General features: G+C 40.4%; 1 protein-coding gene across 1 annotated transcript; it reads right to left on the minus strand.

The window, feature by feature from the left end:
* Nucleotides 1-2,153: 2,153 nt before the first annotated feature.
* tbata (thymus, brain and testes associated) lies at nucleotides 2,154-7,078 on the minus strand. The gene is made up of 6 exons (XM_041963370.1): nucleotides 6,886-7,078; nucleotides 5,004-5,174; nucleotides 4,802-4,890; nucleotides 3,498-3,647; nucleotides 3,103-3,184; nucleotides 2,154-2,317 (listed from the first exon to the last, which is right to left on the minus strand). The coding sequence occupies exons 1-6, from the start codon at nucleotides 7,076-7,078 to the stop codon at nucleotides 2,154-2,156; spliced, it is 849 nt and encodes a 282-aa protein (XP_041819304.1).
* Between the last annotated feature and the right edge of the window lie 9,381 nt (nucleotides 7,079-16,459).

Here is a 16,459-nt window from a genome sequence, read left to right on the forward strand (position 1 = left end):
CAAGCTTTTTTTTTTTTTAAGTAGGATTGTAGTACGATGCTAATATGAGGCATGTATTATTTATGAATTTCTCAAGCGAACCATATCCTTTAAGTTGTACAAGTGTGGCCTTGGGCACTTCTATTATCAAATCTTCTCAAAGGACAGAAGCTCTGGTCTGCTGGTTTTTTATATGCATTGAAAAAAGGAGCTTTGGTACACTGCCAGCTGTTATCAGAGTGTTTAACACACTCACATTGTTTCACCCTGGTTAAAGAAAGGCCAACCATTTTCCTACTGTTTTGTCTTCTATGAGAAACAGAAGGCATCTCTATAAGAAAACAAATTCACTGTGCATCGTGTTTAAAACAAGCATGTGAGGTTGTACTTAGACAAAGCTGTGCTTTAGCTGCATGCTAAGATGCTAACAATGACAAAACATGGTGTACTGAAGTTTTGTGACGTATTTTAATGGACTTTAATCGCTAGAATCATCGCTGATGTTAACCAGGTATAATGTTAATGTCTTAGTTTAGCTTGTTAGCATGGTAACAGTGCTGTTTGCACTGAAGCCAAGGCTGCTGGGAATGTTTCTTTTTGAAGGTCTTTGGTCAGATGCCAAAGTTTTGAACAAATTATAGGTTTGACTGCGAACATTTTCATGGCAATTAATTCAGTCAAGACAATTCACTCAAAAACCACGAATGTCAAACCTCATGGTCGACAAAAGTCACCTGTCAGGTCAGGTAACATCTGGGAACCATAACTGCCTGCACGCGAGTATTTCTGTCTGGATCAAAGCGGTGGACACACAGATCAAGGCTATCATTCCTTGAGCCACATAGAATGATTTTTAAAAAGGCTTTTAGCGTTTTTTAGTTTTATTTATTTTATTTTTTTTGCACTCATCAATCCTCTATAGAATAGTCTTGTAATTGTACACGGTGAAGTCCCATGAAGGCCTCTAGTTTAAGTTGTATTTCCCTGCAAACAGGTCACACTAGTTAAAGCTGTCACTCTGCTCTTTTCAGCCAAGTGATAGACAATTATGTAACATCATCCAGTGTCAAGTAACACCATCACACCTGCAGTACATTGTATTAAAGAGGTGCAAGTGAAATCTGGAGAACTCATCACATTGATGGCTTGTGTTTCTAGGAACATCTAAAAGGCAAAAATGCTACAGAGAAAAATGCTGATATAATAAAACATGGGAACCAGTCAAACCATCATACAGTTATCGCCTTAATGGAGATGGCAGAACTCTAAATGCTCTCCGTGTGCTGAACCGGGTGATCCTGATGATTCTGAGCTCCTGCATGGATTTCGAGGACCTCTGCATCTCCGATCCTCTCTGCAAAAGAAAACTAGAGCTATACAAGGCCAGTAATGTAACCGTATGTGTTTGCCACAGGTCCATCTGTTCAACTGATTGTAACATAACAGGCTTATAGAAGTGTTCAGTCCGAATGTTCTGGCTCCCACTAAACTAGTTGTGAAGCCAGGTGTTTTTAGCCTCTTGTTTGAAATTCAGGAGTTTTTGTGTATTCTTTTAGAATCCCTTTTCTCCTCTACTACAGTGGTTCTCAAACCTCTTCTGTCGCAACCCTCTTCAGAAGCTGAAAAAAGTTCACGCCTCCCATCCCAGTTTTCATCATTAACAATGATGGTGGAAGCAGCTAATTCAAAAGGATCTGAGCTGACTTTTAGTGAAGTGAAGAAAAAAATGTAATTGAAAGACACCCAGCCATGAAGGCTGATAAAGGGAAAAGGCACATTTCAGGGAAGAATAAAGGAACATTTCAAACCAGGAGGTCACAGAGACTTTTTGCTGGATTCCGGGACCTCATGTGGAACCACTGAAAAGACTGCTGAAATTAAAAGTTTTGTTGTATCCTAGAGAGGAAAGAGCTGCCATTTAACGCAAGGACACGCACAAACTCTGCTGGTATTAAATACAGCAGGAAGGAGAGAAAAGAAGAATGCTCTGGTAAAATTATAAACATGAGCGTGAGAGAAGTACATTGTGGTTACCTGGCTTGTCATCGCTGGAAGTTTGGTTCATTCTGTATGAGCTAGGCGGTTAAAAAAACAAACAAAAAAAAAACAAACATGTGAGACAGATTGAGCTTAAAAAGTTACTGAACAAAAGAACCCGATGAAAATTCGAGAGATCATCCAGACCTCATTCTCTGCGGTTTTCTCCACGGCTGGTTGAACGATGGGCCACAGACTGGTGGACATGCACCAGGATGAAGAGCCTGGAGCTGCTGCTGATGTCCCGAGGGGTCGACACCATCCAGAGCTTTTCTGATCATCCCCATCACCAGGTCTTTCTCTGAAGGTGCAACACATCAATACCAGGAAAACAGCTTAGTGTTGCAGCGCGCCACCTGATCAAATCTAGCCACTTGCTCCTTGGCCCACAGTCTATTTCCACAGACCGGTTCATCTAGCTGTCGATGTTGGAGGGGAAAGCTAATTTCACTATACAAAGGTCAGTTTATTCATCATGGATAACTGCTCGATGTCATCGGGGGCCTGGAATTTACAACAGGAAGACAACAATACATACCGGAGCTGTGCAGTTTGAAGTAATTTTTCTGGCAGGGAGGCTGAAAGTATTGTGAAGTGTAGTTTGACCTACATTAGGGACAAAAGGTCAGGATATTTCAGCCTCTGCTGCTCAGTTTTGACCATCCTTTCTAACTGAAGTGAATACTAAATTGCTGGAATGCCCCAGTAATGCAATTTTTGAGATATTCTACTGACACCAACAAACTGGACCAAATTTATAACCTTGTTCACATATGAAGTGATTTGAGAAATGCGCCACGTGTCTGAAAAGATTGTTTGTCAAATTAATTGTGATGGTTGAAGTAATTGGGAGTCATCACAGAAGCTGCTGTTATTCTGTCAACCTTCTGAATTATATTGTACAAAATATACTTATATAATTATAACACTGTGCACTGTAACAAATTGGCATTTAGTACCTGACATGTTTTTCAGCATCTATAAAAGTACTTCAGAATACACATGGGATGAATTTTAAAAATGTGCTGTCTTTGTGCACAGAGTAACCTCCTTATCTCCTGTATGTGGAGTGAGGAAGTATTTTACCTCTTTGGCCTGCAAGCAGAAGCCACTGCTGGACTGTGGACAGGGAATCTGTCTGCAGGATCTGGCACAGCAGCTCCAACACCTGACAAGAGAGCAGCAGGACCACCACAACATTAGCCCGCAGGCCACATAAATCTATATTTAGGCTTTATGTGAATTTCTCAAGACGCCTGGTGACAGAGCTGCGCTGAGGGGTAATTCCAACAAAATGCAAATTCTGCATAAGCTTGGGAAAAGGCGGGGAGATTTTTTGATGTTAGAAAGCTCCTTTCGTTCTGCCGCTATTCCTTCATCTCTGGAATAAGATATCACATGGCTGCGCCTCCTTTTCAACCCACAAATTACACATTTTTCTAACTGTGGAAGAGCAAAACATCAGTGGACGAGGATTTCACCATGAGCTCTTGATCATGGAAGGGCTGAGGATAGACCAGGCGCTGGGAATGGGATCTGCGTTGGTAGGACTTGGTGGATGGAGGGATGATTCTCCCAGTTTCAGCTGAATACTGAGTCTTTCGGCGGACAAATTCTTCCTCTGGTTGCTCCTGGAAAACAAAATCATGAAATGTTGCTTTGAAATATGTCCCAGTTTAACCGTTTTCTCATTAGTTTATAAGTTAGGAACTTAGGAACCAGAAATGGCAACGCTAATAGTTTAGCATGTTAGCAGGCTAACATTTGCAAATTAGCAGTGAACGCAAGGTACAGCCTTTGTCGACATCCAAAATGTAGCGTACACTTTAACCAAATTTTCTGGAATTTGGCAAAAGAATCTGCGAATTTATGTGCGCTTCCATCCACTACTGTTATGTGGCTATTAGAGATCACAGTAGGTGGTGCTAATGCTACCATTACCTTTATACCATTGCAAAAAAGAGGGTGCAAATAAATGACATAATTGAAAGAGCACAAGTCAAACCTCAAATGCTGAAAAGCAACTGATCGAAATATGGCAAATATGCTTGTTATCGCTGCAATTTGTAGCATTTTATCCATGTACCAACTTCTCCACCCAAACCAAGTTCCAAAACTATTTTGCTATATATATATATTGTCTTCTGCTTTTCCACAAATCGTGTGCAGGAATTAAAAATGCACATAAAACCAGGTGGGTGGAAATGCACCCGTAGTCCTCTGACAAAGTGATTTCCATACGCTCTTCCCCAGCAGCACCATGCAGTGTAGTTTATTCTCTGTTTGTTCTCGGCAAGTTCGTGCCGAGGCCACACTCTCTCATGGGTGAGCTAGGATAAGCCTCTCAGGCAGACCTCAACCCTGCCCATGGCCCTGGTTATATCCAACCAGAATCTGAAACATTCAATTGACTGAGCTTGTTGTGGGTTTGTACCCAACCTGGGAGGAAGTGCTACTTCCAGGACTTAATCCAGGACATCTGTTTCCCTCCTGAAATGACAAATCAGTTTACCTGAAGACGATGAATGTGTGCAGTGTGTAGCATCAATGCTGATGTTTCTCATTGATTATGACCACATTTTACTATGTCATTGTCAGGCACTGGATACCCATCAACACGCAAACACAGAACTACTGTTTGTCACACCCAAACAAATGTTTATCCAAAAAAATATAGTATCTTCTGTCCCAGGTGGACCACATCTCTGACTGTGACCTGGATCTTAAAATTCAGTGTGCCTTTAAGCAACCCTCCACAGATTTCAGATTACAGCAGTAATCCTACCTGCGCTTTGTCCTTTTGTGCTTGAGAAGACAAACTGACTCTTGCAGCGAGTTCTTTAAGTTCATCCCTCCAGGCTTCAGAAAATAGCGCTGTGAAATAAACGACTCAGGTTATTCTCTAATTGCTCACATTACGCACAGTCGGAGTTCTTGAAGGCAAAGTAAGGAGAAAATGTGGCCGCTGCGTATGAGTGTAAACACACCTGATTTGCTGTTGTCGCTTCTGACTCCGAAACGATTCTGAGCAGGCGGAAAAGCAAACGATGGATCGGCTGCTTTCCTGAGGATGTGGCTCTTCAGAAGCGGATGAGGAAATAATGACGACGTGACGTACCAATCATCTCTAACCATGCAAACGGGCCTCCCATTGAGTCCTGTGGTGGAGAGAAAGGCATAATATTCAGTGTTCACACACAAGGTACAGTGCTTCAGAAGTGTGGGGCCATCAAAGGACTGCCCTGGAGAAATAAAAGAAAAACTCCTGCTGAGACTAAATGTGACAACTTTATGAGTGCCTCCGGAAGGAAACCGGAGGCACTCATACTTACTGCCAATAATACAGTTGTGTCTTTCATGTACCATATTGCTATTCCTGGGGCCTATAGAGCTACTCATGAAATATTTCATACAGTGTATGTGAATTCCACTCATCTCAGGAAGAGATACTTCCACTGCAAAGTCATAACAAGGACTTTGTTGATGGCTTTAAAGTAAAGTTTCTAGGATACTTTAAGATGAATTAATGCATTAGACGTAATCAGCTCTGACAAGTAATCACCTCAAAGAGTGCATAAACAGACTGTTGGTATTCCGTGTGACACAAGTAGACGGTTTGATCATCCAAAAGTCCGCTGAGTGCTAACAGTTTTCTGATTGCACTATTTGACAATGCAAAAGACAAACACAACTTGGGGGAAGCAGAACGAGCTGTAAACACATCATCACCACAACATTAACATACACTTTTTAAGGTGATAATACATTAGCTTCTTAAATGCGCCACTGTGTACACAAATTAGTCTGTAACTTTGTCATTTGGTGCTGAGCAACTATGCAGTTCTAGTATGAATAAAACGCTTTTTTATAATGAATGTAGTACTATGTCAGTCAGAGTTGTATCTCAGCATGAAGTTAAAGAAAGGCTGCATCAACCTTAATTAGTCACTGATTTATTGCACCACCTGGAAAGTGACCCAAATCAAACACTCCCAAGATGTTGAGTGACCAGCAGGTGCCATGCTGGGTTTGGCTAAATGCTAATATGCCCCCAGTGTGAGTGACTGGTTATAATGGAACAGAGAGGCTGAGTGCACTGGTTATAATACAATATAAACTGAGGATGGTCCAGCATCCTACTTAGTTTGGTGATCCACTGTCTTTTTTTCCTCTACGGCACCACCAGTGAATTATCTAAACAGCTACATCATAGATTGGCAAAAAATGTTGTAATGCTGTTCTTGGTCCCTAGATGACGCATCCTGACACTTTTGGCCATCCCTTGACTTTTCCACTAGGTTGACATTGTTATCAAAGTATCTCCACAACTATCGGATGGACTGCTGTGAAATTTGGCACGTTAGCGATCTCCAGACGATGAATTGTAAAACATTCGATCCCCTGATTCTTCATCGAACGCCACCATCAGGTCAAATTGGACATTCCAATGAACCTCGGCTGTGTTTTGAGTTTAGAGCTAATTAGCATGCTAAACTAAGCTGGTTAACGCGGTTAACATTGTATGCGCCAAACATCTGCATTTAGCATTGCCATTGTGACAGTGTGCACTCAGCTCAAAGCACTGCTGTGACAAAGTTTAACTCCAATTAAATGTCATCCATCTTGCTCATAATTATTCAACAACAAATTTTGAGAACCTAGATGCGAACCAGAATGATCTGCTGACTTTATTTCATGAGGGTTGCTCCACGTGTGCCGCAGCCAAACACCCAGGGAAATCATAACTAGAGATTCAAAACACCGACTGACGTCTGTACTGCACAGGTGAATGGGAAAATACATTAATTTACTGTAATTTAGGAAAGTGTATGGCAAGGCTTGATTTAACTTTTAAATCATTTTGCTCACCTTGGATATGTCTCACCCTATGTGGATGCGGGTTGTGTCTGGAGAAGAAGGAGTGATGACTCAAAGCACCGAAGCGTGGACTACACGTCGCCTGCATCTTTTTAAATTCAGCAGTGAACGGCACCTGATTGGCTGGACTTCGGTACCTCTCTCCTGTCGTCTCCCAGGAGGCTGGAGTCTGTGAGGTCGACATATCCTGGAACGACAGACGGAGGTTTTAATTCAACTCTGAGGAATAGCAGAAAAAAACTCATGTCCTTTTCTGAAGTGATGTGATGGACATTATTCTCGCCATTGTGATTGCAAAGTTGTGACCACACGTGATAAAAAACACACACGAAAACCTAACAAGGAGCAAGACAGACGACTCAAACTTTACTCCAAGAGCCCGCAGATAACACAGTGAATCAAATTTGATGCATTTTCACCAAGAACGTATGTGTTGTGCTCTAACAGGAAGAAATCTACCATGAAAATAACTCCAAATTTTAAGAAATATTACTTTGAAGAACCACTTTACCTCCGAACACAGCCTCCAGCTCAGACCTTCGCTACTTGGTGCTCTGTGTTGCTTTAGTTGCTAAGAAACCTGAACCAAGCGAGAAACAATGGCATCTGTACACAATGAGTGACTGGCGTTCTCAGCCGGTTTATTCAGACAGGATTTTCATTTGCACATCGTACTGGAATTTAATTTACAATGTTTAATTAAAGAGCTTCAAATGAAGACGACAGCAGTCTTTTCATATTTCCAACATCAATTTGATGGAAGAAGAAAGTCGACATGAATATTTGTTAGTGAGGCACTTTGCCCCTGACCTGTATTTGTTAGTTTGCCAGTTGGCTGCACAATCTCGTTTGGGCATGAATATAATATTATTTGCTCTGAAAATGAAAATCCATCCTCCAAGGATCCTCAGATAAATCTCAGTAACTGTCAGTTTAGACAGACGTTTCTTTACTTTTTCATTTAAAGGCAAACCGCTTTATATATCTCCACTCCACGGCTTTGCTTTTTGTTGTTGTTTGTTGCCTGGCGTGTCTCTCGTCATGCTATTTGATGCACTGCGCTGTATTTTTACCTTATTTATTCATTTTTATCCTTTTGTAGGTGTGATGTACGTTTTTACTGTGTATTAAAATGTGCTACATAAATAAAGCTTTACTTACTATTTTGAAGGAGCAATATAGTAATAAATATGTATGCAATAAATACAATTTTGTACAACTATAATATACATAGCATATTAGATATATGATACAAACTGGATATTTTGGTGGTTAATGCTATGTAAATCTATGGATATGCACCAGTAATTTTAAACATTATTTAGACTCAGTAAATGCCATCTACTATTGAGTAGATCCCAGATTCCACGTTAACAGTGTTACAGTAATGACAGCAGATTATGCCTCTTAAGATTTTGTGTTTCAGGGTCAGGATCAGCGTCAACCGTGGCAACAAAGTAGCGGCAGCGCTGTCATTTCTTTGCAGTTGTCACTGAAATGTGCTCTGCTTTGACTCTAGAGAGTGAGGGTATCTATCTTCCTGTCTGTCTGGCTGGCTGGCTATCTGTCTGTCTGCAAGTCTGATGTTCCTGTCTGAAGCGATGCTGTAGAAATACTGCAACATTAGTATTCTAAGAACTTGCGATTGCAGAGTTGTGACTACACATGCAAAGAATCATTTTCAACCTAAAACCCGACAGAGAGCGCACGGCCTTGATTTCTCCAACAGCCTAAACTAAGTCGGGGAATAAAAGAAAAACTCTGAAGTCGCTGATAGAAAATGTGATAGAAATACTGAAACATTAAGACTCTAGGCACTTGTGACACCAAAGTTGTGACTTTCTCATGCTCTTAAAAACAAAAAAAAAGACTTAAATGAAAACTATCTCAATGCTAAAAAGACATCTGGACAAGAAATGCACTGTTGTTTGTCTCTGTTACAAACTGCTGTGTATGGGAACTGTGGTTCTCAGGCTTGTATGATGAGACTCTGGTTCCATCTGTTTTCCCCTGCTTCCAAGCATGCCCCACGGTGTCCAACTGACCAATGCTAAAGGTTATGTTGCATTTGGGACTGTTGTGTTTGGTTAACTTGTCTCTTGTTTCTATGACAACTTTGTTTGTGTTTTTTAGCCGAGCAAGCAGGAGGCATGGCCCTTAAATGGTAATACCAGTCTGTCAGCTGTCATCTCATCAACTATTTGATTACCATTAACCTTTGTATAGATATCAATAGTCCCTAGTAAGTGATAGCTTTGGTGACTCGCCAGCTTTTTCCTGCATTGTAACCATTAAGTTGACACTTGTGACATTTGTAAATGAGGTTACGTACTATACGTAACTGACTTTACATAACAACGTAACTTATTAACATACAAAGTTAAATGAAGTAGCTAACTTACTTATTCTAACCTGAACCACAATCTTTTTCTAAACCTAACCAAGTAGTTTTGGTGCCTAAACGTAGCCAAACTGCGAGCGTCTCACAACATGTTATCGTCATATTCATTCATATCATATTAATAATTGCTAAGCTGGCCGCAGAGTGCTAACCTGAAGCTAGTGTGATACGTAGAGCATCACAGTTTGAAGCATAGGGGAGCTGGGAGTGACAGCATGTTGGCCGTGGCTGATGAACGTGATTAGTTTGGTTCGTGATTATGTCATAAACCAAAGTATTGGACAGAGGGAATGTTTGTCTTGATGATGGCCGCAGATGAAAAGTTAAGGGATCACCAAAGTAATTGTAACGCATCCTGAGGGGGGTGATGTGGCAACATTTCACCCAAAACCACAGATGTCAACCTTGTCGTGATGTTATCTTGTAACTGTGGGTAACCCAGAATGATCAAATATTAGTTTCCTGTCAGGTGATAAGGTTGTTATCTCCAGGTGAAGCTCATTACTGGAAAGTGGAAAGACATGAATGGTCACAATGTGTGTCATGGAAATATCACAATCCTATCTACAGCTCTCTAGACAACATTGCATTTCAAAACTGTATAAAAAAAACAAGGAACTTGTTGCAGCAGGTATTTCACTCTCTGGATGGTACATTGCAAACACAAAGGCTGTCTCAAGTTTTTGACTGATTTGCAGAATGTGCAAAACTTTTCCCCTGTCAGACTTGGTGCATAGCCAGAGGGGTTTTAGACTATATTTGAGCAAAATCACAATGTGGTTTCCATTAGTGAATAACCTTTGCAGCGGCTTGTTTAAATTTGGTGGAATGATCATTAGGCTTATTCAGAATCCACTGGTGTTAAGTGGCATTTTCCCCAAATGTTAATTTGATCAGTGTTTCTTTGCATCTAAATGCACAAAATGCACCAAATCATTTTAAATTCTTCAGTTTACCACCTTTCCTTTATGGGCCCCCCCCAAGAAGGTCCTCATTTCCCATTCATGCATTCAAACAGATGCTCCAGTGGCAGAATAATTTAAATATATGTAATAGTATGGAGGTGTTTGGTCATGCATTTACATACATTTATACATTCTCGTGCCTTTGTTTTATATTATTTAATTTCTTTGTCTTAATTATAGCACAGTTTCTGTGTTTGTAGCAGGAGGGAACTGCAACTGCACTGCATTGTACAATCTCATACGTACATCATGACCTTGGATTCATTTGCCTCTGTCTGTGATCAGAGAGGCGATGAGATACTGACTTTCAAAGTTTTTACATCCCAGACAGCGAAACTGATATACAGTAAAGTTTTCTTTTATTGGTCAAAATAACAGGCGAGAAAACGTATTTTCTGTTTACAAGTATAGGGTTCTGTCTGCGAAGGCCTTACAGAGAGCAACAACTTTGCTGAAAAGCGTCGACAGTTTAGTCTTACTTTGCTTTAGCACACAGACTCCAATTATTAATTACTGAAGGGATATTTGGGGAAAAACACGAATTTAGCAGCATGCTTTAAATTTGCAAAAAAATAAAGTTTCTTTCCTAATTTGTTGATGTTTTCTCTCCTTGTTCTGCATCTTTTCTGTTCGTCTGCTGTTTTTGGCCTGTACGAGCTGTCAGAGCATCAGTGTCACTGTCTAGTACACTGTCTTCTTAGGGTGTCAGATTAAATATGTTCAGCAAGTGCCTAATTTGTCTCCGATTGCTATAAATACTGGCCTTCATTGCTGTCATCTCTAAGCAAGTCACAGTAACTATTAGTTACCAATAATGACATAAACTCAAGCTGACAAGTGAGTGGTGTAATTATGATCAGCGAGCGGTTCTAGCATGGTAGCTAAAAGTTCAAACAAAGATACAAAAAATACCTCAACTTTGTAACAGTATCACTCACAGTGTCTTTGTTGTTTTTTACTGTTTTTTACTCCAATAATTGAAATGGTTGACTCATTGGTTAATTAAATGTATGCTGTGGTCATCAGCAACATGCCTGTTTTCCTCCTCAACATTCTGCGGTGGGTAAACAAGATATATATATAATCAAACAAAAAAATCACAGAATTTGTGTTACAGCGTATGTCAGGTCATGATTCTCATCAAAAGGGGATCTTGAGGCAGGGGAGCATGCCTCTGCCAACAAATGAGTATGCATGTCAGAGCTGTGAGCTCCATCCTGGTTGGAATCACAGGGTCAAGGTATATAATATTGCAAGATATTATATTTTAAAATATGTTTGGGTTAAAGATAAAGTTACAACATATTAGTGCAGTTATATATCCGGTAATGTTATTGCTGTCGGGACTCGTGATGACAATCTGCTATTTTAAATTGTTTGACTCACACTCAAAACCCGCTGCTTTAATTTGCCTTGACATCGAGTTCTTTGTCTTTGCCAGACTTCCCCCCTTCCTTTTTCAGCTCCTTTGCCCCACCTACATGCATCTATTTGAGGCCCTCTCACCCTCAACCCTCTGCTGAGGACCTCGTTCTTGTTTTTAATGCTATGTTACAGGACATTTTCACAAACAATTTTAAAAGAGAGGCTGTAAAACACAGTTCCTGGGCTACATGAGGCCGAATGACCTCATCACAGATATCAAAAGCAAAGAAAAGGAGACAGAAAAACTGCGAAAGAAACTCTGTTAGCTACTGTCAAAATCTAAAGGACACAACAATAAAACAAGACAGAATGTTCTTCTTTTATTTCACATCATTAGCTCTGATAACAGCCACTTCTCTTCAGCCACTCCTGCAAGATGTGATTTCTTTTCTTCCAATCATTTCATTCTCAAAACAGAACACACTGACAGGGAAATAGTTCCTCCTCTACAAGTCGCCAGAGCTGCCTCCTATTTTTCTGCACTTTACACAACACAAATAAAAACTCAAATTGAAATAACTAAAGAAAAACTTAATCCTGCTCAGAAGACATCATTTATGCCTCCTGCTAAACAAAATACGAGTGCACAGCCAGCTAGTGGCTTCGTGAGGCTGTATTAGGGCTTGGTGGTGCTTGAGCTAAATGCTAATGTCAGGTGGCTAACATGCTCACGATGTTAACATGGTAGCAGGTATAATTTACATTTCCATCATCTTGGTTTAGTGTGTTAACATGCTAAAGTTTTTAAATTAGCATTAAACACAAGGTAAAGTTGAGGCTAAAACAAAGCATTGGACAAATGCAAAATTTGACCTGATGGTGCTGCTAGATGAAAAATTAAGAGATGGTGATGATAGGAAATGTCTGTGCCACATTTCACGGCAATCCATCCAATGGTTGTTCAAACGTCAACCTCGTAGTAACTGTGCAAAAAAACCCCCCCAATCCATCTGACCGATATTCCACAAATAAACCTTTACCAAAGCAGTGTGAGAAAAGGCTTTTCTTCTTTAGAACTGTGCTTTTGTAATGGTTTTAGAGGGCACTGGCAAATTAAGTCAACAGTTTTGGAGCAACATTTACCTTAAATTCTATGCTGCCTTTAGTAAATGCATAATTTAAAAACACCATATTAATCAATTTCCGCTCTATGCTGATGACACACAGCTGTATGTCACAGTGAAATCTGGTGAAATCATTAATATTGTCCTCTTTTCAGCTCACAAAGGCTTGATGACGCAGAAGCGTTTTAATGTGACTCCTCTTTATCTATCAGTCCCCTTCCCTCACAGCTTGGTTGTGTCACATATTGAGCGCCGTTTTTTTAGGAATGATTAGACTTCGACTTTCTCTTTGGAAGTGGTGGCTCGGTTGGTACCCTAACATTGTCTTCGTTTGAGGACCACAGCTAAACCGCAGATCATTAAAAAGTAAATTTATGCTGTCAGCTGCTTCTACTGGGCTTTTCACAAATTCCAGCCAAAGAGAACACTTTGCTCTTATTTTGCTTCCCTCTGCGCTCTGCAAGTTTGGTATTGATTTTGTAGTTAACATTTAAGTCACCGCCTGTGCGCTCCCTGTATATCTCCAGTGAGACGCAGCACGGCCTGAAATCCTCAGGCAGAGGTCGTCTGGTCTGTCCACACAGGGTGAGAGACCTTCTCAGAGTGACAACCTTTCCCACGACATCTCGAGATGAGTAAATAAGTCTCTAAGTCTTAAAGACATTTTGTGGAGCTCAGCAACAGGTGCTTTTCTGTATGAAATGCCAGTGATCGCTGTCATCGTTTTTAATTAATTGAGCAACATAAAACCACACATTTTTCGCAGCTGTAGCTATTCGGCATTAACCTCCAACAGCTCATTAGCATATATAAATTAATGCACCCGCCGTGAAACACAGGCTTTGTGCTGAATTGACAGCACATGAAGCTGGCGCCTTCACTCACTTTTTCACTTTGACCTGCTGCTGTGGTGTTGCCATAGCACCAAGAGTCAGGCGGATTTGATTTTGTGTCTTTTGTGTTGCTTGGATTTTAAATTTCTGAATTAATTTGTATATATAAAAAAACACAGTAGGGATTTAGACCTTTCTCAAAAAAGGCAAAACTATGCTGATTGTTAGCATTTTAGAGAACGACAGCTATCTTTCCTCCATATTCCTTCCATATACAGTACCATGTACAGTATACTGAGACTAAATGAGTGTGCAAGTGGGAAGACAACAGGCACAAGAGGCAAGAAAGGAACTCAGCAGTGACAGCTGGTGGGCAGGTGATGAATAACAGCTCTGCTGTGATGGGACGGTATGAAACACATTGATTCACTCTGAATATGTTCGTGGAGCTTGGTGTACTGCCAGTCGGTGTGAAATCAGACACAGCATAAACACATCTTTTGGACAAAGTGATGCATAACATCACCATTATGTACAAAATCTTACTCAATTTTATGTAAATGCTCATGACCCTGAAAAAAGGAAAGCAATTGCATGGAGCAAAACAAAGGCAGTTTAGAACTTAGTAGCTATTACAAGAGGTATTTGTGAACATGGAAGGTCCAAGGCTAAACTGCTGCTGAATGACAGCAACTTTGCAAAGACTGGGCATGTGCATATTCAAAAGCCCTACACGAAAGACTTCCCGCATGCAACTTTGAATAGCTTGTCTTACAAATGTGCATTTAGAAATCTGTTGAAGTTGTCACTCCAGAATTCCCCTGATTGAACTTCGTCCATGAAAGTTAGTTTAGAATAAGACAAAATAAATATGGTCAAGAGTAAATACAACTGATTCATGCAGGTGATTTTTATTTTAAAGAAAGCCTCTTCTTTCATTTCCCACGGGGAAGTGGGCTGTAATGATCATGCTACCATGAGACATTTACAGATCCAAGAAAATTGCAGAATCACGTAATGGCTTTTTACATGAGGAAAATTACAACTCTGCTGCCAGCGTTTATTCCTGTGCTGCGCTTCTTTCGCCTCGGAATTGTAAAAAAAAACATGTAGTGGACTTTTGGGATGTTCTCTGACAACACATTTTTGGATATGATGTCACTTTGGACTCTAAATGCCCCCCACCACACACACTCACACACACACACACACACACACACACACACACGTATACACCCTGGACTCTACAAACTCTCACTGATGTGAACCCCTCCCCTCAGGAAAACAACACACTGTCACTTTATTCACCACCAGTTGTTAAGCTAATTCTTTTTGCACTACCGTTTACATTTGCACTATTACATTCTCAATGTTTCATTGTTTAGTTTGTACAATTTTTACTTAGTTTGTACAGTTTTTATCTAGATTGTACAGTTTTCTTATTTATCTCTTTTCTAATATATGTCCTGTCACAAAGGGTTGAAGAGTAACGCAATTTCGATTCTCTGTTTGTCCTGTACATACTGCAGAATTGATAATAAAGCTGACTTTGACTTTGACTTTCTTTATATTTTGCATCATAAAAGAGGCAATATCTTTTCTTTAATTGCTGCTTCTTCTATGACATCTTTTAGATTTTATCACATCTTTTCTGAGTATTGAGTATCTCAGCAGCTCCATAGAGATTGTCTTGTCTGTCTGTCGGTGACAGTGAATTCAAGTAATGTCAGCAATGCTCTAGTACACTTCCAAAAAAAAAACCTTAACTGAGTCCAGTGATGTTTCTTTAAATAATTTTAGGCCTTATTAATATTTTTATGTAAGTATTAAATGGGAATTCACCATTTTTTTTTTCCAAACTGCACACCTTCAAATATACCTTGACACCCTCTCTCACTCAGGCAGCATGTTAAGGTTATGTGGGACATAATTATTGTAACAGAATCATGTAAAAGAGAATGAATTGCGGTCATGCAGGCTATGTTAATCACTCACAATATTCGGGAAGTAGCTAATTTTCATATCCATTGTGAAGCAGATATGCAAGTAATATTTTAAACTTTTGTGTGCATTTCATTCAGTGGTTTAACTGCTTCATTATCATCCAGTAGTACAAATTGTTACCTAATTTTATTTCCATCAACAGCCATGTGTTTGCACTGTACACACTTCCTGTAAAAATAGACCACGCCCTCGCTGGTGATGTCAGAACAATCCAAGCCATTTTTTTAGTTGGCTTTGCACATGCAAAGTCATTACAATGCAACTCACCTGTACGTCTTTCGTGTATCTCGAGAACCTGTCACGCTTAGTGGATGTATTTCTGGGGGTCCGAGGTCGAAATTTGGAGCAATTTGGTGACACCTGTAATATTTATAAATTAACAAACAAGCAAACAATGCTCAGCGGTGGGGGCGGGGCCTCAGGGAAGCTGGTCCACTATTTATGCAGCCATGGTTGCAATCTGCACGCTCACCGATAGATGCCGCTAAATCCTATACACTGGACCTTTAAGTACAGTTTCCACCACTGTGAGAAATAAAAGGCGTGTTTTTGTGTTGCTCCTGTTACCCACCATAAATAGTTTTAAAGCCCTTCTTACCTCAGACCATATAGGCTGAAATATTCTGATTGCATCTTTGTCAGCAGACCAGTAGACCTTTCATTGATCTGTCACCCCGTCCTCCTTAGAGTCAGGTGAGCACACACTCTCTCACACTCACACACACACACACACACACACACACAGAGCAACAGCTGCATCACGGACAGCAGCATGTTCCGGCTGAAGGCAGCCGCGCAGCATCCAGACGCACTTGTGAGGTATAGAGCAGGTTTCGGCTCTGAACGCACCTCCTTCTTCTGCGTGCAATCAGT

This window comes from Chelmon rostratus, chromosome 21, assembly GCF_017976325.1.
Source record: "Chelmon rostratus isolate fCheRos1 chromosome 21, fCheRos1.pri, whole genome shotgun sequence".
NCBI classification, from domain to species: domain Eukaryota; kingdom Metazoa; phylum Chordata; class Actinopteri; order Chaetodontiformes; family Chaetodontidae; genus Chelmon; species Chelmon rostratus.

Bases quoted from the DNA above. Each gene is read 5' to 3' on its own strand.
- tbata (XM_041963370.1), bottom strand. From the start codon at position 7,078: ATGTCGACCTCACAGACTCCAGCCTCCTGGGAGACGACAGGAGAGAGG. The intron at 4,891-5,003 runs GTGTGTTTACAC...TTTATTTCACAG, and splicing joins AAGCGACAACAGCAAATCAG to CGCTATTTTCTGAAGCCTGG. The intron at 3,185-3,497 runs GTGAAATCCTCG...CTCTCTTGTCAG, and splicing joins TCCATGATCAAGAGCTCATG to GTGTTGGAGCTGCTGTGCCA.